The 22,024-nt window shown below is 43.1% G+C and overlaps 1 protein-coding gene and 1 non-coding gene across 2 annotated transcripts in view; both read left to right on the plus strand.

Annotated features, from left to right (window-relative positions):
* LVRN (laeverin) overlaps positions 1 to 21,773 on the plus strand; it is a 74,141-nt gene extending 52,368 nt beyond the window's left edge. The window contains exons 14-21 of the mRNA XM_043568057.1: positions 1,157 to 1,310; positions 3,209 to 3,303; positions 5,082 to 5,189; positions 6,757 to 6,924; positions 7,369 to 7,506; positions 15,177 to 15,252; positions 20,308 to 20,525; positions 21,300 to 21,773. Coding sequence (XP_043423992.1) covers positions 1,157 to 1,310; positions 3,209 to 3,303; positions 5,082 to 5,189; positions 6,757 to 6,924; positions 7,369 to 7,506; positions 15,177 to 15,252; positions 20,308 to 20,448 — 880 coding nt within the window. The 3' untranslated portion in view covers positions 20,449 to 20,525; positions 21,300 to 21,773. The remainder of the gene's footprint in view (positions 1 to 1,156; positions 1,311 to 3,208; positions 3,304 to 5,081; positions 5,190 to 6,756; positions 6,925 to 7,368; positions 7,507 to 15,176; positions 15,253 to 20,307; positions 20,526 to 21,299) is intronic.
* On the plus strand, positions 17,832 to 18,025 carry LOC122496874. Its single transcript, XR_006300978.1, has one exon. It is a non-coding gene; the product is annotated as a U2 spliceosomal RNA (small nuclear RNA).
* Positions 21,774 to 22,024: the final 251 nt, after the last annotated feature.

Here is a 22,024-nt window from a genome sequence, read left to right on the forward strand (position 1 = left end):
GGATTTCAGCTGCTGCACTTTATTTCTGTCTCTGAGTTGCTCCTGTTATCAATTTCTCTCTGTCTGTCGAAGTACCACTCTACTTCCCATGGCCCAAACTTGAAGAATCAGAGATATCCCAGACTCCTCTCTCTCTCTCCATCTGCCATCTAGCCACCCTGTCTTATCTGTTTGTTCCTGAGGATGTCTTCTGGATTCTCCCCTGACTTACCAGCTCCTCTGCTTCCATGCTAAGCCAAGTACACGTCTTCTTTCACTTAGCCGGTTACGTGAGCCTTAGCCTTCATTCAGTTCCTTTCAATACCATTCTGTCTCCTTCGGCACCGTAGCAATGAAGTTTGTCGGCAACAACTTCCTGATGTTACCCCAATTGTTGAAACACCTTCTCGCCACACGTAAATTCTTGGTCCTGACATTCGAGGTTCCCCGCAGCTTTCATCCACCTGGTCTACTAGCCCTCCCCCTCTTGACTCCCCACAAAAGAAATTCTGTGCCTCAGTTGTGTGGTCTGCCCATCACACCAATTCCTGCTTTATCTTCTTTGTCATATGCTACCTTCCTCTTTCTCTCCCACCATTTCCATCCTATCCATCCTTCATTGCCCGTCTCAAGTTCCTCCTCCAGGAAGCCTTCCCTGACTTTTCCATCACATGCCTGTGTTTTCCTCCTCTACTTGATTCTGGGACTCATTAACAGCTTCTTCTGCAAAAGTCTCAGCTAGCTCTTGACTGAAATAGTAAGTTCCCCACTGGTAGACAGTTGTGTCCTACATACCAGTTTGTGTTCCCACAAGTAGCTGGCAGAGCATTAGAGAATGACTTCTAATTAATACTTGCTGAATGAAAATTATACTCTCGTAAGAACGCATACTAAATGCACAAGTATTCTTTTGCCCGATGAGCTGTCCAACATTTGGCCTGGATTTTCCCATAGCCTCCTAGAATTTGGGCACTTGAATGTACCAAATTGCAGTGGAGGGCCTGTCGGCATGGGTTGGCTTCCATTTATCAGTGAGATGGACCCTCGACCCTCTAACTTCTTCATTTCACGTACCTTGTTGAAATCAGGCATCGAAGCATGGAACAAATATGGAAAGTGTGCACATTATTTAGCAAGTGGAGGTTTTTTTGAGCGTGTATCTTTTTGAACCAAACAGAAACAATTATGTTGAGATTGAAACAGCCCTTGATTTAACCAAGTACCTTGCTGAAGAAGATGAAATCATAGTATGGTATGCAGTCTTGGTGAACCTGGTTACCAAGGATCTTGTTTTTGATGTGAACAACTATGATATGTACCCATTATTAAAGGTAATTTCCTTCTTTGTTATGGGGTTTGGACAAAAATCCTCTCTTCCTCTTTCTGTATCTAGACAGCATCTGTGAAACACATCTTTCCGGAAGTAATAGTCTATTCGTTCCATATATACATTGGTTTTCTTAGGGACGGCTGGTTATTCTTAGAAGAAAACACTTTAGTCATAGACCTGATCTAGGAGTTGAGTGTGAGAGAACTTTGGAAAGGCCTTTAATTCTTGGTGAAGTAAAAGGTGCCCTAAGAATCCAGGAATGGATGGATATGGTATGCCTTTTCTCTTATAACAACTATTTTCCCAAAAGATTGTTAGTCAAGCAGAAAGGCTTTTTCTTTAATGTTTATTTTTGAGAGAGAGAGAGCACATGCATGTGAGTGGGGGAGGGGCAGAGGCAGAGGGGGACAGAGGATCCAAAGTAGGCTCCCCACTGACAGCAGAGAGCCCAATGCAGGGCTCAAACTCGCCAACCAAACTCACGAACCATGAGGTCATGGCCTAAGCCAAGGTTAGAAGCTCCACTGACTGAGCCATCCATGCACCCCTAAACAGAAAGACTTTAAAAACCCCATACTCATAATTAAAATACTCTGATTTACAGGACTAGCACTTAACCAGAGAGGTATGTTCCAGAAAAAAAAAAAAAGTGCAGGTTTTGAAGCTGCTTTTGATGTTGGCAAGCGAGAGAGGGAAATTGGAATTAATGAGGCAATGACACACCATCATAACTGAAACAATATAAAAGGAGGAAAGTTCCATTATTAGATCTTAAACAGTGATCAGAAGAAAGATGGCCCAGGGAAGACCAAAGCAACAGTTGGGGAGCAACCATTTGGAGAGGTAGGGACCAGAAACAAACCAGAAAGTTGCCACGTGATAATGCCAAGTGAGCTTCTGGGGGAGGCTGAGGGCAAGATCACAAATACCTCAGGGGCCCAGGCTTTGCTTCTTCTGCTGTCCAAAGTGCTGGTGGAAAGGTCCTTGAATGTGGGCGTGGTGACCAAGGAAAGAAGTCACTTAACTGTTCATGGCATCAAAGTGGCTTGTTGATAATATCTGATGCCTGGTTCTGGGTAAAGAAGTAAAAACTAGTATTTGTTTTTAAAAAATTTCAGTGAATAACATCTACTTTGTTCTTAGGGATGTCTTATAAATGGGTAACTTTTTTTTAATGTTTATTTTATTTTTTGAGAGAGAGAGAGAGAGAGAAACTGAGCATGAGCAGGGGAGGGGCAGAGAGAGAGGGAGACACAGAATCCGAAGCAGGCTCCAGGCTCTGAGCTGTCAGCACAGAGCCCAACATGGGGCTCAAACTCACATGTGAGATAATGACCTGAGCCAAAGTCGGATACTTAACTGACTGAGCCACCCAGGCTCCCCTCAATGGATAACTTTTATAATCTTATTATTCATTAGCTGATAGAGCAGTTGAAGAAACTTTATTTCAGACTCAGGGCTTAAAATGGTCCAAAGCATAAATCCGTTTTTATTTTCTTGGAGGTGTGAATACTAAGCATGGAGATGTTAAGGTAGAAAGTTTAGCAGTTTAATATTTTTTACATTTCTTTCTCTGTGTTCCAGGTGATATTAAGTGGTAATAATACCTAATATTTATTGAGTTCCTACGTGCCAGGCAATGCATTCACATACGTAATATTGTTTTGTCGTCCCAAAACTGTGCTATTGGTATTCTTGTCCATTCCATTTTCCCAATCAGGAAACTGATGTAGAGAGGTTACAAAATAAACCAGTTATACGTTTAGTAACAAATAAAGATAACTTCTGAAGACATATCTGTCACTTCTCTACTAATATCTTTTCGGACAAAGAGAAATATGATGCAAATCCAGTGTTGCAAGCCAAAATTAACAGTAGGTTTTTCCTTATTGTTTATAGAAGTATCTGTTAAAGAGACTTATCTCAATATGGAATATGTATTCAACTGTAATTCGTGAAAACGTGGCAGCATTACAAGATGACTATTTAGCCCTGTAAGTATTTTTGGAGCAGTGATAATTCAATAACAAGATTTGTATGAATAGATAGGCTCCCAGATTCATATTAAGAAGATCTGGACACCTGTGATTTCACTGAGAGATTGTGTATGCAATTTGAGAACAGTAGCTCTGGGACTGGTGAGCTACATGTAGCCTAATAGGAAATAATAGTTTGGGATCTTAATTTATTTGCAAAGCACACGCGTGTAGACACAGAAATTTATAGCTCTAGACTCTCAACTCTGAGGCTGCTGAAATATCCGAGCCATTTACTTGTGAGCATGCGTAAGTATTGCAAATGGTTTTCCTATCATTGGTGTGGTGAGAGGAGTAAGCAGGTTGTCCTGATGGTCTGAGAAGGAGGAGTGAAAGACAAAATAGGGCTGCGGTACCCCCGGCCTCCCTGTGACCCAAGGTTTGTAGGGGAGTTAGGGGCTTCTAGATTTAGAGAGGGAATTTGTTATCTACAGTGGTACAGGAATTATGTTTACAGCTCTGGTCAACATCAAGCTGAAATCAATGAGGCCAAGCAAGTAATACAAAATACATAAAATGTGGTTACTCACTCTCAGGAGTATCCTTCTGAGAGGGGAGACATTTCAGTGCTAGGGCATGTGACATGGGGTTGACCAAACACGTAAAGGGAAGATGGCGAGGACTAGCTGGGATAGTTAAGTGGGCAGGCCAGTTGGGTGAATGAAGAGGAAGGCAAAAGTGTGTTCACACAGGCAGCACAGACCTTAACCCGCCATAACCCTGGCTCTCCTCAACTAGACAGAAGTGACCATCCAGGGCCAGTTGTCTTCAGAGTGACTTTGGGGAGTTGGTGTACTTGTAGGGAATTCTGTCTTTTGGCAGCCTACTTGGGATGGGTAGGGAGATGGTGTGAGTGTGTAAACGAATGCTCAGAACCATCACTCCGAGGTCCTCCAGCCTTGGACATTCTTCTTGTCAGAAAGTCAGGCCAGGCTGGGTTGAAACAGGAGGGTGAAGCAAGCAGATTTGGCTCTTGCATTTTCTGGAAATTTATGGCCACTTGGTGTTCCGTTACCTCTGACTCCAAGTCAGAGAGTAGGGAGTATAGAGAAACGTACCTCAAAGGAATCGCTTATCTGGATTTATGATTACCCTTCAGCATATTATTTTGAACTGTTTTTGTTTTGAACCGTAATGTGTGGTCCTGCTCAGCTATCAAAACAAAACAAAACAAAACAAAACTCTCTGGTCTTTTTCTGGACGCGAGCATAATAGCCAAACAGAGTAGAGGACGAAACAGAAATTCAAGCAAGGGAAAGCATATTGTCCAAAGGGAGAAAGAAACCATTCCCTCTCCTTTCCGTGTAGAGAGAAAAAATACTTTATTTTTAAGGTATTAGATCAAATACTACAAAACCTTCTTTTTTTTTCTATCCATAAGGCAAATTATTGTAAAAGGGAGGAAAAAATAAATTGATAACAGATGTGGAGTGTGTACTCCCACGTATGTTTGCGGGAGGTGAGAGATGGCAATAATTTATTCCCAACTTTCAAAAAATACCAATCTTGGGAGTTTATTTGGTGCCTGAAAGCCTCTCAGCAAATATTTCTCTGAGCCCTAAATAAGTTTGCCATCCACAAAAGCTATTTTTTTTTTTTAACAAACCTGGTATTATTGGAAGGATATTTTAAAATACCCATCCTTTTATGAAACACACATAGTTGGAGGCAGGGAGAAAAAATGAATATAGTAAACGGAGCAAAATAAAATGTTTTTCTTTGTGCTCTCTTTTAAGCGTGGCCCTGGAAAAACTTTTTGAGACTGCGTGTTGGTTGGGACTGGAAGACTGTCTTCAGCTGTCAAGAGAACTCTTCAAAAACTGGACAAACCATCCAGAGAATGAGTAAGAGTAGTATCAGATTGCCCTTGTTTTCGTCCTGTTTCAACACCAATAATGCCTCTCCCTTTTTGATGTTTTCTTTCTGGGAATGATTGTTTTATTTTTGTTTGGGTAGTCTGTGTCTCCTATTTTCTTCAAGTATCTTTTGTTTTTGTTTTTGTTTTTTTTCCCCCTGTCGATTTGCCTTAGGGTTATGAGTTCGAGCCCCACGTTGGGTGTGGAGATTACTAAAAAAAAAAAAAAAAGATATGAGCCCAAGCTCAATTATCAGCATATGTTGATTGAACTATTATAATTTCCTTCTTTCTTAAACCTCTTTAGTTTCTAAGCTAATCTGATGATTTCTTCTCAGTTAACTTTCTAGATCCCTGCTTTTGATCTTTATATCTGAGATCTCCATGTTTTTTTCTAGGTACATCCTTCTAAATATACAACAGCATAGATTCCACATATGGATGAAATCATATGATATTTGTCTTTCTCTGACTTATTTTGCTTAGCGTAATACCCTCTAGCTCCATCCACATTGTTGCAAAGGGCTAGATTTCATTCTTTCTGATCGCTCAGTAATATTCCATTGTATATATATACCACAACGTCTCTATCCATTCATCAGTCGATGGGCACTGACTTCTCTCCATAATTTGGCTATTGTTGATAGTGCTGCTATACACATTGGGGTGCATATGCCCCTTCAGGTCAGCATTTTTGTGTCCTTTGGATACATTGGCTATTGTTGATAAAGGAACAAAACAGATGAATGTAGGAGAAGGGAAGGAAAAATAAAGTAAGAAAAAACAGGGAGGCAAGCTATAAGAGACTCCTTTTTTATGTTTATTTATTTTTGAGAGAGCAAGTGAGTGGGGGAGGGTCAGAGAGAGAGAAAGACAGAGGATCTGAAGCGGGCTCCACGCTGACAGCAGCGAGCCCAATGTGGGGCTTGAACTTACGAACCATGAGATCATGACCTGAACTGAAGTCAGACACCCAACCTACTGAGCCACCCAGGCGCTCCTAAGAGACTCTTAGCAACAGAGAACAAACTGAGGGCTGCTGGAGGAGAGGTGGGTGGAAGATGGGCCAGACGGATGATGGGCATTAAGGAGGACACTTGTTGGGATGAGCACGGGGTGTCGTATGGAAGTGATGAGTCACTGAATTCTACTCCTGAAACCAATACTACACTACATATTAACTAACTTGAATTAAAAAATTTTTTTAACGTTTATTTATTTTTGAAACAGAGAGAGACAGAGCATAAATGGGGGAGGGTCAGAGAGAGAGGGAGACACAGAATCTGAAACAGGCTCCAGGCTCTGAGCTGTCAGCACAGAGCCCAACGTGGGGCTCGAACTCACAGACTGCAAGACCATGACCTGAGCCGAAGTTGAACACTCAACTGACTGAGCCACCCAGGCACCCTGCTAACTAACTTGAATTTAAAGTGAAACATACGTGTGTGTGTGTGTGTGTGTGTGTGTGTGTGTGTGTGTGTGTGTGTATTTAACAACCTAAATAAACATATAAATTGACTACTATGAGAAATAGCATTGCACCTTCTACCTTACAGAATACCTTATCCGATTAAAAGTGTAGTTTTATGTTATGGCATTGCCTTCGGAAGTGATGAAGAATGGGACTTTTTGTTAAATATGTACTCTAATAAAACAAAGGAAGAAGAAAGGATTCAACTCACTTATGCGATGAGCTGCAGTAAAGACCCATGGATACTTCACAGGTAATCTGGCCAAAGTTCTCGGCAGAGAGGGCGGGGTGGGTGGCTGGGTGGCCACTGGGTGGCTCAGTCAGTTAAGCATCTCACTTCGGCTCAGGTCATGATCTCGTGGCTCATGAGCTCGAGGCCTGCATCGGGCTTTCTGTTGTCAGCATGGAGCCTGCTTCGGATCCTCTGTCCTCTTCTCTCGGCCCCTCCCCTGTTCTCTCTCTGTCTCAAAAATAAATAAACATTAAAAATATTTAAAAAATAAAAAGGTCCTAGCAGAAGAATGCAATTCATAAACCAAGGGGAGAGAAATAGACCACGTGCTCATATAGGAGTTAAAATAATACCTATTTGTGCGCTGACTCAGAACCCTAAGGGATCTTATGTCCATTTGTTGAAATCCACTCTTTATATTGGATAATGTTTGCATATTTCTTTTCTGCACATGCATTTTTGCAGATATCTGGAGTATGCCGTCACGGCAGCTCCGTTCACTTTTAACGAAACAAATATAATGGAAGTTGTGGCGGAATCTGAAGTAGGCCGGTACATTGTGAAGGACTTTTTAATCAACAATTGGCAAGCTGTGAGTGAAAGGTAAGGAGCTAACAGGCAACCTCTCTTTCATACAGGTCACTGGTTTGGGGCTAGAAGCTCAGCTTTAGCCCGTCGAGGTCCCAAAAGTCCTTTGCCTGGATCAGGAAAGTGACGATTTTGCTTGCATTCAGTCTCATTTGTGGAAGAGAAGGTCGCTTATCCCCAGTGTTGGCTTTCTATGTGAAAATGGATTTGCATGGGATACTTACCTACCTCAGTTTCCCCACTGTGCCCACTAAGAAGATTGTCATCAGACACACACAGTAGAGCAGGTCATGTGCTTTGGTTTGAGTGCACACCACCCATTTATTTATTTTGTGAAGCAGACCGCTACATTTCAAGAAACACCAACGTTCATCGCTTCCTCACGTCTTATTTGTTATAATATTCCCTTTACATATCTGGGTTCCATATTCTTGAATTTTTCATATTTCTCACCTTTTGAGATGAAATCTGCTTGCTTCATAGCCCCCTCTTGGGTGAAGTAAATGCTGACGGGCAAAAATAAGACAGCATGCTGGGGTACCTGGGTGGCTCAGTCGGTTGAGTATCTGACTTTGGCTCAGGTCATGATCTCATGGTTTGTGGGTTTGAGCCCCACATGGGGATCTGTGCTGACAATTTGGAGCCTGCTTCAGATTCTCCCCCTCTCTCTCTCTGCCCCTCCCCTGCTCACTCTCTGTCTCTCTCTTTCAAAAATAAATAAACGTCAAAAAATTAAAAAAAGAAATCAGCATGCCCTTGACGGCTGGTCTTTCTAGAATATTACTTAATCATATCTGATTAATCACATCACTGAAAGCCTAGAATAATGTCTTACAAGTGCTCACATACTCTAGAGTTAGCAAATACAAAGTGGCCAACAGTTCAGGTCCAAACACCTGTAAAGGTGGAAGATGCTTTTTTGCAAATAAATTTATCCTTGTGGGACAGAAAGTATATTTAGAATATAAATGTTTAAAGAATGTGAATATAGCTCTCTTAAGGAACAAAATCATGGAATGTTTTTTTTTTTGTAAACACTTATTGAATTCCTTTACAACACCAAAATATTGTGCTTTTAAATTGGAAATTTGCAACACACAGGGGCGGCTGGGTGGCCCAGTCGGTTGAGTATCCGACTTTGGGTTCGTGGGTTCAAGCCTCACGTTGGGCTCTGTGCTGACAGTGTGGAGCCTACTTCAGATCTTCTGTCTCCCTCTCTCTCTGCACCCCCCCCCCCAAATAAATAAACATTAAAAAACAGAAATTTACAACATGGAGGTAGAGACTTATTTGCACAGTACCATTTTTCTGGTCATCAGTGGAACACATTTAGCATAGTCACATACTAAGAAAATTGACCTTACATCCAGTTTTATATTTTCTAAGTTCATTGCTTTGGAGGGTCTTTGGAATTCCTTAAATTTTCTCATATTCCTAAGACTTTGGCAGTAAAGGGTATCCTTCCCTTCTTGCTTCAGTCATTAAAAATAATACCCCCCTTCCTAGGCCCTACTGGGAATTTGGGAGTTGAGATATAAATCAGAATTATTGACATTGGTCCCCTTGTTCCCTGAGATTTCAGAGATCCCAGCCTCACAGGGGTGTCTCTTCGTTTCTCTTCTCTCTCCCTGGAGTTTGTAACAACAGTGCTGTCTCCACTTGGCTTTGCCTGGCCTGGGAGGTCACCTGTCCTCTTGCTGCTGTGGGGCACTCGCTTCGGCTACAGCCCTTGACTGTTTTCTTTCCACGCTTCCTACCAAACAGTCTAGTAGCAGTTTGGGCATGAAAATGTTGAGAGAGCAGCTCCTTTAAGAAATATGTTTTGATTCACCAGAGGTCCCAACTTGTCATCACCACCGGCTGTTGATTCCTCTGATCCTTCCCATGCACTTTTGGGTCCCGAGGAAGACAGAGGTTCACAGTTATGAACCAGGCTTAGTATTTAGCCATGCCTGGCACCTAGTATGTCCTTTCAAGTGCTGAGGATTGAATTTATTATCATTGTGGCTCATAGTGACATGGTGCCTGGTGTTCAGGCAGGTGATCCCAGCCACAAGGTTGGAAATCGCCTATAGTAGCTAAGAAACCTAAAGACCTCAAGCCCACCCACCCATCCCCCCTTCAAAATCAAAATCTTCCCGGCGCCTGAGTGGTTCAGTCGGTTAAGTGTCTGACTTTGGCTCAGGTCATGATGTCATGGTTCATGAGTTCGAGCCCTGTGTCGTGCTCTCTGCTGTCAGCACGGAGCCTAGAGCCCACTTCAGATCCTCTGTCCCCCTCTCTCCCTGCTCCTTGCCCCCTGTCAAAAATAAACATTAAAAAAAATAAAAATGAAAATAAATAAGTAAAATCAGAATCTGCCAAAACAGGGCAGAAATCTGCACCTTTCACTAGCTCCCCGGGCAACTCTGGTATAGTTTAACCTGGAACCATTTGGCACCTGAGTAAAATATTATCTGAGGCTGCATTGCTCAATATGATAGCCACTAGCTAACATATAGATATTTGAATTTACATTTGAACTGATAAGTAATGAAGTAAAATTTGAAATTCGGTTCCGCAGTTGCACTGGCCCTGTTCTAAGAGTGTGATATGGCCAAGCAGCCGTCACGTTGGACAGCTCCGATGTAGAACATTGTCATCACCACAGAGAGTTCAGCTGGATAGCACTGCTCCTGGGGGTAATGAGCCCCTCAATTCATTTTTTCCTCTCTTCTTCTTCATGCAGGGCACATGTGCCAACCAAGCCCCCAAAATGCCTTTGACTAACCCATGGGGAAGACTCCTCTCAATTTAAGTGACTTGAAGTGTATTTTAACTTTTATTCCTCAGAAGAACCCTTTTTCTGTGGTTAGAGAATGAGAACATGTTGGTAACACTCTCTGAAAAGTCCACCGTGTAGCAATTTATTTAAGTGATGTGCATAACAATATTAAATGGAGAGAATGCCTCCCCTTTCTTTTTAACTCTAAATGGGTCTTATTAACCTCAAGGAGCTCCTAGAATTATAAATGTATAAACTTTTTTTTTAAGTTTATTTATCTTTTGAGGGAGAGAGAGAGAGAGAGAGAGAGCGTGCATGCATGAGTGGGGTAAGGGCAGAAAGAGGGAGAGAGAATCCCAAGCAGGCTCCACACTGTCAGCACAGAGCCCCATGCGGCACTCGAACTCATGGCCGTTAAGATCATGACCTGAGCTGAGATCAAGAGTCGGACGCTTAACTAACTGAGCCACCCAGGTGCCCGTAAATGTATGAACTTTTAATCCATGGCTTGAATATTTTTATCTCTTATCGACAAAATGTCATGCCCATAAAAAAGATACCTATTTACAGCAAATTCATCTCAGCCCCCTCCTCTCATAGAGTCTGCTACACAATGTCTTTCAGACTCAAATAAGTTTGCTTTCTACATCAAGTACATTTATTTTTATTTATTTTTTATTTATTTCAAATTAATTGTAATGTTCATCAGTCTTGCTGGATTTTGCCAATAATTTGGTTTCAATAAACAGTGATAACATTTATGGATTTGTAGAAGGAAGTAAAGTTCAAATTAATAATTAAACTATCATATACACTAAACATGAAACAAGAATGCTTAGTCAATTCTTTGTACATCAGAGCAATTAATCATCATGTATTTCAACAGTTACATTTCAAGGGCGTCTGGGTCGCTCAGTCGGTTAAGCGGCCGACTTCAGCTCGGGTCATGATCGCACGGTTTGTGCGTTCAAGCCCCGCATCGGGCTCTGTGCTGACAGCTCTGAGCCTGGAGCCTGCTTCGGATTCTGTGTCTCCCTCTCTCTCTCTGCCCTTCCCCTGCTCACACTCTGGCTCTCTCTCTCTCTCTCTCTCAAAAATAAATAAACGTTTAAAAAAATATTAAGAGTTATATTTGACAAGAAGACTAGCATGTTACCTGTCTCCATACAATGATAAAGACAGCATGAAAGGATAAATAAAAAAATGCCTCTGACAAATTAAATTTTACCTTAATTATGTGAGAAAGACTTATTCTGAGTTTGCTGAAACGTGACTGATGACGAGCAAGTTAGCTTTGAAATTAGTGTTTCTCCAGTACGTTCCACTGAGCATTGTTCATGGAAGACGTTGCTCAGACTTCTGTGAGCAAGAAAGACCGTCAGTTTGGGAACTGACTGTTTGAATCTCTGCTTTTTGCAAATTCACAGTCTATGCTAGCATCATAAAGACCCCAAGAAGCCCCACGGAAGGAAATCTAGAGTTTTCCACACCCCTTTTCCTGCATCTTATAGCCATAACTGTATATGTGATGTTCATAGAGTGTCATTTTGCCAGGAGAGAAGTTCTGGGAGAGAAACAGATAACAACAAACTGAGTGCTCTGACCCTCTCCTCTGGAGCTGTAACTAAAGCAACAACTGTTTATTGTTTACTTGTTAACATTTCAGCCTTGGTTTCCTCTTACATAGAATGAAAGGTATTCTCTTTGATCGATTCCAAGGTTCCTTCTCGTAGTAAAAAAGTTCTAGTTTCTCCATGCCAGGGCACAGTTAGTTTAAGCTCTTGTCAGGAATACGAGGTGACGAGGACATGGTATCTGACAAATGCTGGAGAGGAGAGCTGGGGAAGGTTTGGGGGAACCCAAAGAGAAGAATGGCATTTGTGTGGGATTTGAACAAGCAGTTGGGAAAAATTACCTTTTTCACGGAGGAGAGGACACCAGAAAATGCCTCAGGGCAGGACTGAGTGTCTGACTTGGGACCTGTCACAGTAAGTGGGCCAGGAAGCCTCCTCTGAAACTATATTTTGGAATATTTGTTCGAAGGAAAAGAGCTTTGGTTTGGTCCTGCCCCTCCCTCCCATGTTTAGGGCACTGGTCTGGTTGCTGCAGGGTATTTGAGTTCATTGTTGGGCCGGAGATGATCTTTTGAGTCCTGATGGCAATGAGGGAGCCTCCACTGACCACAAAGACATCTTGCAGGCTGCAGAAAAATGCTCTCGGGCCATTAGCTACAGATAGATCTTATGGAAGAACTTGTGGATATAGACATGAGGCAGTAGTGTTTGTAGGCATTATTCCTGGAGGCGGTAGAAACCCTCTCTGTGCCCTGGCATCCTGGTCAAGTGCTTCTGGCTTTCTTACAACAATGTAGACCCTGCAGCCTGTGGGAAAACCCTAGCTTTGCGTGAATACAGAATGCAGGGTGTGATCAGTTTCAAATTCAACTGATCCCAAAGGAAATCTTACTCCGTTCTTCACCTAGCGCCCGATTTCTTCTTCAAATACTGTTGTTACATGGGCTGAAGTCCTCAGCGTGAAAGCTGGTACACGTTCCTACTCTGTCTCTGTTGTGTTTCATCATGGGGAGTACGGAGCTGAAGAGAGAAATGGAGAACAAGCAAATGGAGAGAAGTTAGGCGTTATGGAGTGGGGCACCCGAGCTCTGAACAGCCTATTCCCACTGCCAGTCTTTGGATCAGGCTGGATGCCTTGGTGCCCCCATGCTTGTCCAGTGGCCACGCTTGCCTCAGGAAATCAGACATGGCAGGGGAAGGTTGAGGAGGGAGAATTCGAAAGGAGAGAGACAGGAGGTGATCCAGACGAGAGGGGCCCAAATCCCTGTGCACACCCTACCACAGAATGTTACCAATTTTTTTATTTTTCAGTTTATTTATTTTTGAGGGGGGGGGGGCAGACAGAGAGAGAGGAAGGGAGAGAGAATCCCAAGCAGGCTCAGTGCTGTCAGCGCAGAGCCCCTAACATGGGGCTCAAACACACAAACTGTGAGATGGTGACCTGAGCTGAAATCAAGGGTCAGATGCTCAGCTCAACAGACAGAGCCACCCAGGCTCCCTTGAATGTTACCAGTTTTTTAAAACGGTAACTAAACTGACACACATAGGCTCTGGTCGTTCAGTTCATGAGCACGTTCCGTTCATGAGCACGTATCGGACCACTGGCAGGATAAACTATTTGTAATGTATATAGTTTTGCTCAGTAAGGTTTCAGAGATGGCTCTCTCAACAAGAGGGACAGATCATCTGTGGCAGAAAGACCTCCTCTTGGAATTTGCAAGAATAGTAAGGGATAAAACGTGCCGGGTACTCTGATGGTTGCTTCAATACACAGCATCTCATTTCATCTCTAGAACAATGCTTCGAACTATATGTTAGTCCCCATCTTTTATAAGTTATAAACTGCTCAAGATAATTTCAAACCCAGCCCTGCCTCTCAGGGTAGTCTTCTTCCTCTGGTAGAAAATCACACTGGTAGGGCCCTAGGTAGCTTTCCACATTTTTTTTTTTTAAGTTTGGAACTCAGTTTGTTTTGGCTTTTTTTGTTTGTTTGCTTTGTTGTTGTTTTTGCAAATATTGCCAAATTTCTTGAGTTGTTTTACAAGCTTTTAATACTTGGCCAATAAAAATGGAGAACTAAGGGGGCACCTGAGTGGCTTAGTCGGTTGAGCATCTGACTTCGGCTCAGGCCGTGATCTCATAGTTGGTGAGTTCAAGACCCGCGTCGGGCTCTGTGCTGACAGGTAGGAGCCCAGAGCCTGCTTCGGATTCTGTGTCTCCCTCTCTCTCTGCCCCTTCCTGACTGGTGCTCTGCCTCTCGTTCTCTCTCAAAAATAAATAAACATTTAAAAAATTAAAAAAAAAAAAGGAAAACTAAGAAGTGTGTCCTCTTTTCCTATAGAAACAAATTTGTTTTTATGTAGACTATGTCTCCTTCGCTTTCGTCAGGAACACACAGCTTAAGTTACAGCTGAAAACTTAAAAAAGAATGAAAGCATTGTTTTCTCTCTCCATTGTTTGTTATTATGCCAACGTGAAGTCTTGCAATTTTTAGTGTCAAGTATACATTTTTGAAGTAAGTCAGTCGTGTGTATTAACCGTCAACTATCAAAAAAACAGTGTCGCTGCAACCCTTTTTTGTTCGGTCCAAAGCATTAACCCTATTTTAATTTTCTTTCTTCTTTAATGCATCCAAAAGTCTTTATTTACCTTTTTAACTTCAGCAAGGCTTTGGGCAGGTATGTATCTGCTGTATTTCCGTAACAATGTTTCCTGGGGTTTTATTGCAGAAGATCCCTGTTGGCTACTCAAGGACACTAAACTAGAGGGGAAGTTACAGTCACTATGCCTCTTTGAGGGAACAGAAGTACTTAGCCCTTCTGCGATCACCAGCATCTTGAGAATCTCCAAAGACATGGATCATTTCTCCAAAAACAATATACAAATTCAAAATTTTAAATAAGCTTTCAGGGTAGTTTAGCCAGAGTTTCCGAAAGTGATCCCATATTAATAACTGTTTGTTAAGGGGCATAATTTTGCATATTTACTTACCCCCTTATAGAGTATGTTAATTTGAGGTGTGTGACCACTATTCTGACCACTTCATTTAAAAAGATAAAAACAGTTGTTGTTTTTAGGAGCTTTTTATATGTAACTAAAAGTTTTAGAACTACATGTACAGAAATCGATATTTAACTGTAAATGTTTCCTTAGTGCTGATAAAATTCTCTATATAATAGATTCCCTCTTAAATGATGACCCTAACCTTATTCATACATGATTTTGCTTAGATTCAGGAGATAGGAGTCAATAGGGGCTGTACGCTTAGCCATTTACCTGCTATATAAAGTATAGCTTTATATTGCAAAACATTTTCCACGTCTGATTAGCATCTTGTTGCTTTGTAGGTATGGAACACAATCGCTGGTTAACCTAATGTACATAATAGGGAGAACCATAAGCACAGATTTACAGATCACAGAGGTAAGTACTTTAGATATTGTGAATTGTAACGATAATTCAGGAGCCATTTTTAACGTAATTTGGAATTGCTAAAAATAAAAAAACAACAGGCTTGGGGCTCCTGAGGGGCTCAGTGGGTTAAACATCCGACTTCAGCTCAGGTGGTGCTCACGGTTTGTGAGTTTAAGACCTGCATCAGGTTCTGTGCTGACAGCTCAGAGCCCGGGGCCTGCTTTGGATTCTGTATCCCCTTCTCTCTCTGCCCCTCCCCTGCTCACAGTCTGTCTGTCTCTTTCAAAAGAATAAATAAACATTAAAAATAGATTAAAAACAACAGGCTTATTTGAATGATTATATTCCCTGCTCCTACTGGTGTTATTTTCACTGTATGCAGGAAATTACTTTTAATTCTCTCTCGCTGCTGAAATAGAGACCATTCTTGTTCGCAGAGGACTGGACTCCGTCCTTCCTCACCTAACTTACTGCAGGGGACTCTGGCCAGGGCCCTGTACCCCAGGCTGGTCTTCCGTGCCTCCCAGCCCTCACGCTGCTGCCACACCTTGCCCAGTTGTCAAAGCTTCAGTAGCTCATTGCAGCTTTAGAAGAGATTTTTTTTCATCTTTTAATTAGCATCCTTTATAACCTGGCCCCCATCTGCCTCTCTGGCTTCATTTTTGCCCACCTCACCGCCGAGCATTGGGGAGCAAGAGAGACAGACACTCCCAAATATTTTCCCTCTAGTTGGACTGTACCACATACAGGTTTTCTTAAATTTGCATGTTGTCCCACATTTTCTAGATTTTGGAAACACTCTGCCTTCTGATCTGGGTGACTTCCCCATGCCTGGCCTTGGGTGGATAAGTCTCGTTACCCTTTAAGACCCTGCTCCAAACACCTGTTCCAGGAATTTTTCCATGAACTGATTTATACCTTCTCCTCAATCATCCTATGAATATCTGTACCCTGGTCATGACTACATTATACTGTAATTGGGATGTAAATATGTCTACTCCCTGAGGCTATAATGAGCTCCCTGAGGACAGAGACACATTTTAGTCCTATCTGTATTCTAGAAACTAACAATGGGGCTTGTCATTTCCAGGCTTTGCTTTCTCCTGGGCTAATTTTCTTCTTAGGCAGGCTTTCTCTACGTGGAGGCAAACATAGCTCCAGGCTTATGTCAGCCTTAACACTGTCACTTGCAGGAAAAGAGGTCCTTTCTCACCTAATGTCAAGTTCCAGTCCCATAGAATGACCCTGGTTGGTCCTACATGGGTCACATGCACCAATCACTGTGTCCAGTGGGGCGGGGGGGGGGGGGGGCAGTGAAATACTCCAATGGCCTCACCTGGGTCATGTGCCCACCTTTGGAGCCAGCCCCACTCAAACCACAGGCCCTGGGATAGGAGAGGAATAGTTCTAGAAAGAAAATGGGATCCTTTAACCAGAAAGTAAACTAAGGGGCCGAAGCAAATAACTATTAAAAAAGAAATCACACACACACACACACACACACACACACACACACACACACACACACAGTAAAACAAGGGTAATATATAAATACAACCTCCACACACCCAGTAGCATGGATAAAATTAGAAAGATTTATAATACCACACACTGACAGAGAAGTGAAGCAACCAGAGCTCTCTTTTTCTGCTGGTGAGAATGGAACATGGTACAACTATTTTGGGAAATAGGCAGTATTTTATTTTATTAAAAAAATTTTTAATGTTTACTCATTTTTGAGAGACAGTGTGTGTGTGTGTGTGTGTGTGTGTGTGTGTGTGTGTGTGTGTGTGTGTGAGAGAGAGAGAGAGTAGGGGAGGGGCAGAGAGAGAGGGAGACACAGAAATAGAAGCAGGCTCCAGGCTCCGAGCTGTCACCACAGAGCCCGACGCTGGGTTTGAACCCACAGCCGTAAGATCATGACCTGAGCTGAAGTTGGACGCTTCACCCAGGCGGCCCAAGGCAGTATTTTAAAATGTCACTAGACACATAGTGACCTATTAATTCCACTTTTAGGTTTTTTTACTCAAGAGACATTAAAGCCTACATCCACACAGTTTTCTACATGAATATTCATAGCAGCTTCATTCTCGTTAGCTGAAAAATGGAAACCATCCAAACATCCATCGATAGGTGAATTGATAAAGAAAATGTAATATATCCACACCAGGGAATACTACCCTGCAATTAAAAAAAAATAGGTTTGTGTCATGGCCTGGATAGATCTCAAGATGATGGTGCTGAGTTTGAAACACACATGCACATTCTAAAAAATGCAAATATAATCTCTAGTGATAAAAGGCAGATCAATGGCTGCCTGGGACAGAGGGAGGGTTGCAAAGTGCCTGAAGGAATTTGTGGGTAGTGGAAATGTACTGTGTTTTGAACGTGTCTATGTGTTTCATGGATGTATATAGTCATCACAACTCATTTGTATGCTTTAGCAAGTATAATTTATTGTCCATTGATTTCATTTCAATAGACTTAATTTTTTTTTTTTTTAATGCCTGAGTACAAATTAAACACTGTGGCCTGGGACCATATTCCTAAGAACAGAAGGGGCCTGTGTAAATAAGAAAGGAAACTCAATCGCCTCTTGGCCTTTTGGCTCAGATCAAGCGTCGTGTCTGTTCTTACCAGTTTTATAACTGATACATCCTCTCCCCGAGGGCAATATATTAAATGGATTTGGGGCGCAGGGAGATGGCCTAGGAGCTTGCTCCGTCCCCTCCATGCATCGAGCTGGTTAAAAAAAACGAGAAGAAAGATAAAATCACCCTCTCTGCCCCAGCAAATACACCAATACACATGTAAGTCATAAAGGCCTGAGGTTTGATCGTGAGCCAAAAAAAGAAAAAAAAAAAGAGAGAGAAGAGAGAGAGAGAAGCAGTGAGCTGTGTAGTTGTTGTTAAGAGAGAGGAAGAACCGCTAATTCCTGAAGGCATGATCTCTGTTTGCATTTGGGCCTGCCTGAGACTGAGCTGTCAGGACGTGATTTACCAGGGACTCCCTGGACAAGAGAGTGAAGGGCACACCCAGAAATGCTGGAAGGAGTGCTCCCACAGGGATGGCGAGTTTGTGCGAGTATCTTCCCTTTTTTTTTTTTTTTTTAAATGTTTGTTTATTTCTGAGAGAGAGAGTGCAAACGCAAGCAGGGGAGGGGCAGACAGAGAGGAAGACCCAGAATCCGAAGCAGGCTCCAGGCTGGGAGCTGTCAGCACAGAGCCCGACTCGGGGCTGGACCCTGTCCATGAGACATAGTTAGACACTCAACCGGCTGAGCCACCCAGGAGCTCCAGTGTGCTGGTGTCGTCTAAAGGGCATCAGTTCATCTTTGTGTCTACAGAACCCAGCAAAGATTTTTTGTTGTTTAATGAATGAAGTGTGTATAAATTTAGCTGTCCTCAAAGTTCCGAAACTGTACTCACTGATAGTTGGTTTTTATTAATGCAAAAGTATGTTTCGCAGGGGTTCAATTCTTGCAGTTTTGAAAGCAAGTTAAATTAGCTACTACGAATAGCCTTGCCAAAAAGTAGTCATCTCCAAGGGTCCTGCCGTAATCTATGTGTTCACAGGATCATATGGAGAATAATGACAAGAATAAAAATGAAAAGCCGCACGAGTCTCTTCTCCCTCTAGCGTAGCACAGGTTCTATACGCTCTCCACTATTTCTTGCTCGGGGCTTCATACTGCACCCACCAGAGCCTGGCCTCACGCTCTCCAGCACACATGAAGCCCACCTGCAGTCCCACAGACCCCTCTCCCCTCCCCTCCCCCCACGCACTACAGGTGCATCGGGGCTGTGGCCTGTCGCTCCCACGGCAGGCAGGTGTGGGAGAGGCTGGGAGGTCTGTTCCCGGTTCCTTCACCTGCTCTTTCCTCCAAACTGACTTTTCTTTGACATTGTAATTAGGCTTGGTGGCCTATTTCTGCTCAATTTCAAGTACATTGGTGTTTAAGTGACATTTTGTGAGCGGGGGATGGGTATACAGTCATCTGGGATGTTCTAAATTCTAATCCAGTGACACAGAAATAGACTTTTGGAATATAACTTATTAGTTCATTGGGGTGTGGCTGATGCAGAATATTGAGGTAGATGTTCCCATAAATAAATGCCCCAGCTGACCCAGTGAAGGAATCTAGCCAGTGGACAAAGCTACTATCTCAATATATTTTTTTAATGTTTGTTTATTTTTGAGAGACAGTGCAAGTGGGGGAAGGATAGAGATAGGGGGACAGAGGATTTGAAGCAGGCTCTGTGCTGACAGCAATGAGCCTGATGTGGCACTCGAACTCACGAACTGTGGGATCATGACCTGAGCCAAAGTTGGACGCTCAACCAACTGAACCACCCAGGTGGCCCATTTCAATATTCTTTTTTAAAATAACTTAAAAAGTTTTTTTTAAGTATTTATTTATTTTTGAGAGAGAGAGGGTGAGTAGGGAGGGGCAGAGAGAGAGAGAGAGAGAGAGAGAGAGAGAATCCAAAGCAGGCTCCAGGCTCTAAGCTGTCTGCCTAGAGCCTGATGTGGGACTCAAATTCAGGAACCATGAAATCATGACCTGAGCTGAAGTTGGACGCCTAGCCTACTGAGCCACCCAGGCCCCGCCCCCCCCCCCGCCCCCGCCACCATCTCAGTATTCTTAAATAAAGGATACACTTGTAAAGGCACAGATGTTAGGTGCCAGCTTTGAGCTTGAGGAGTTGCAAAGTTTCTTTTGAGGTAAGAGAAGATCTCACTGTATCTCTGCCCACACATCTTGTATAATCCCCAATATGCATTCAGTAGGTCATTATCAAGCACCTACTGTGTGCCCTCGGGGGAATAGAGCAGTGATCAAAATAGACGAAGTTCCCCTTCCACAGATGGAATCCGCACCTGATTCTTCAAGGGCAGGTGTGCGGTCTCCCCAGGAGCACGCCATCTAGAGGCCGGCCTTCCCACCCGCCCCTGCCCACACGGGCCATTTGCAAGCCTGTTGTTACTGAGCATGAACTTGGCCTTCTTCTGGCTAAACGAGACCTGAGTTTGCACTGACCGGCCTTCCCTTTGTCCTTCAAGCTGCAGCAGTTTTTCGGCAACATGTTGGAAGAGCACCAGAAGCTCACAGTTCGTGCCAAATTACAGACAATAAAGAACAAAAATCTGGAAAACAAAAAGCGCAACGCCAGGATGACAGCGTGGCTACGGAAAAACACGTAACTGAGCGGCGGCCACTTCCGGCACCCCTCAGGCCCGTCATAATGTACTTTGTGCAGAGTTTTGTCCTCCAATACTTTGTGAGTCTGGAAAACCTCATGTTCTGTCATTCGTGTGTCCGTCACATTTGCTCCTGGGAGTCCTTCCCGTCCTTCCCATATTGTTTTGTTTTTTTTTTTTTAATTTTTTTTTTCAACGTTTATTTATTTTTGGGACAGAGAGAGACAGAGCATGAATGGGGGAGGGGCAGAGAGAGAGGGAGACACAGAATCGGAAACAGGCTCCAGGCTCTGAGCCATCAGCCCAGAGCCCGACGTGGGGCTCGAACTCGCGGACCGCGAGATCGTGACCTGAGCCGAAGTCGGACGCTTAACCGACTGAGCCACCCAGGCGCCCCCCGTCCTTCCCATATTGTCACGTTCGGCCCTCAGGCTCAGTGATGGCTGAGGGTTTTGCCAGTGCTGCTCCGTTCCGGGGGGAGATTTCATGTTGGGCTACAAAACCACAGAATTTACTTTAACTGCCTTGTGAAAACAAATTCACCTTAGAAGAGTCTTGCTTGTTCTGTTGTGAAAGTCAGGGGGATGTTAAATCCTTGGCCAAAAGCGCACATTCTTTTCTGAGGGAAATACGGATTTGCAATACTCTGGGGTTTATTTAGTGCAGTATTTAAAAGTGTAATGAGCAAATAACACAGCAGTGTAAAGGAACAGAAACCAGAAAAACTAATAGTCCCTAGCACACAGAAAAGCCAAGGAAAGCAAATTTTAAAAAGAAGAAATAGGTCATTTTATGAGCCATGTTAAGTGCCCTAAAGGCAAGCGATGTGTCTGCCTGTTTCTCTCTCCCCACAGTGCCCATTGCCTGTGTCACGGTTTACAGGCTACCAAGCCTTTATTGTGTCACGAAAAGAGCCAGGATCGAAGGATCCACAAAGTGCCCTTGGGATTGCTGTCGTGGAGGCCGGAATGAGAGGAAGGCTTTGCTCTGAAGCTGGAGACTGCGTACCCACCTGTGGGCCAGACGCTCATTTGGCCAAAGTCTCTGTGCAAAAATAATGCTGTCAACAGACAGTAGCAATTAGGGGCAGATCTTCAGCCCCAGGGAAGTGGCCAAATACAGAGAAATAGAGCTAAAAGGCCAACATGCTAACCAGAGCATAATCTTTACAGCCAAGCCCTCAGGGGACCAAGTTTGAAACGCGGTTTCATCTGGCCAAATCGAACCTGCTTGTAGTTTGGAGAACTTTAAAGGCGTTCATCAGTTACGATGTATGGAATTAGCTTAGTTTCGTTACACAGGATTAAATCGGGACCGCTAAAGCAAGGCATCCTGCTCTAGACTTTGTGTGATTTAATTCTGTGTTTTCACGCTGATTTTGTTTTTGTTGAATGGGGGTAAAACCACAGATCTCTGATCTACCTCAGAGTGATGTAAACATTAAGAAATATGCCAGTTAAATGCCTTAAAGATGTTGTATAAACTCAAGGCAACGTGATCTCAAGTTTTTCCCTCTTGCTGGAGTAAGTCAATGTAGTCGCAAGTGAAGAAGCAGAACCAAAGTTTCGTTTTGTATTTG

This window comes from Prionailurus bengalensis, chromosome A1, assembly GCF_016509475.1.
Source record: "Prionailurus bengalensis isolate Pbe53 chromosome A1, Fcat_Pben_1.1_paternal_pri, whole genome shotgun sequence".
Lineage (NCBI taxonomy): Eukaryota > Metazoa > Chordata > Mammalia > Carnivora > Felidae > Prionailurus > Prionailurus bengalensis.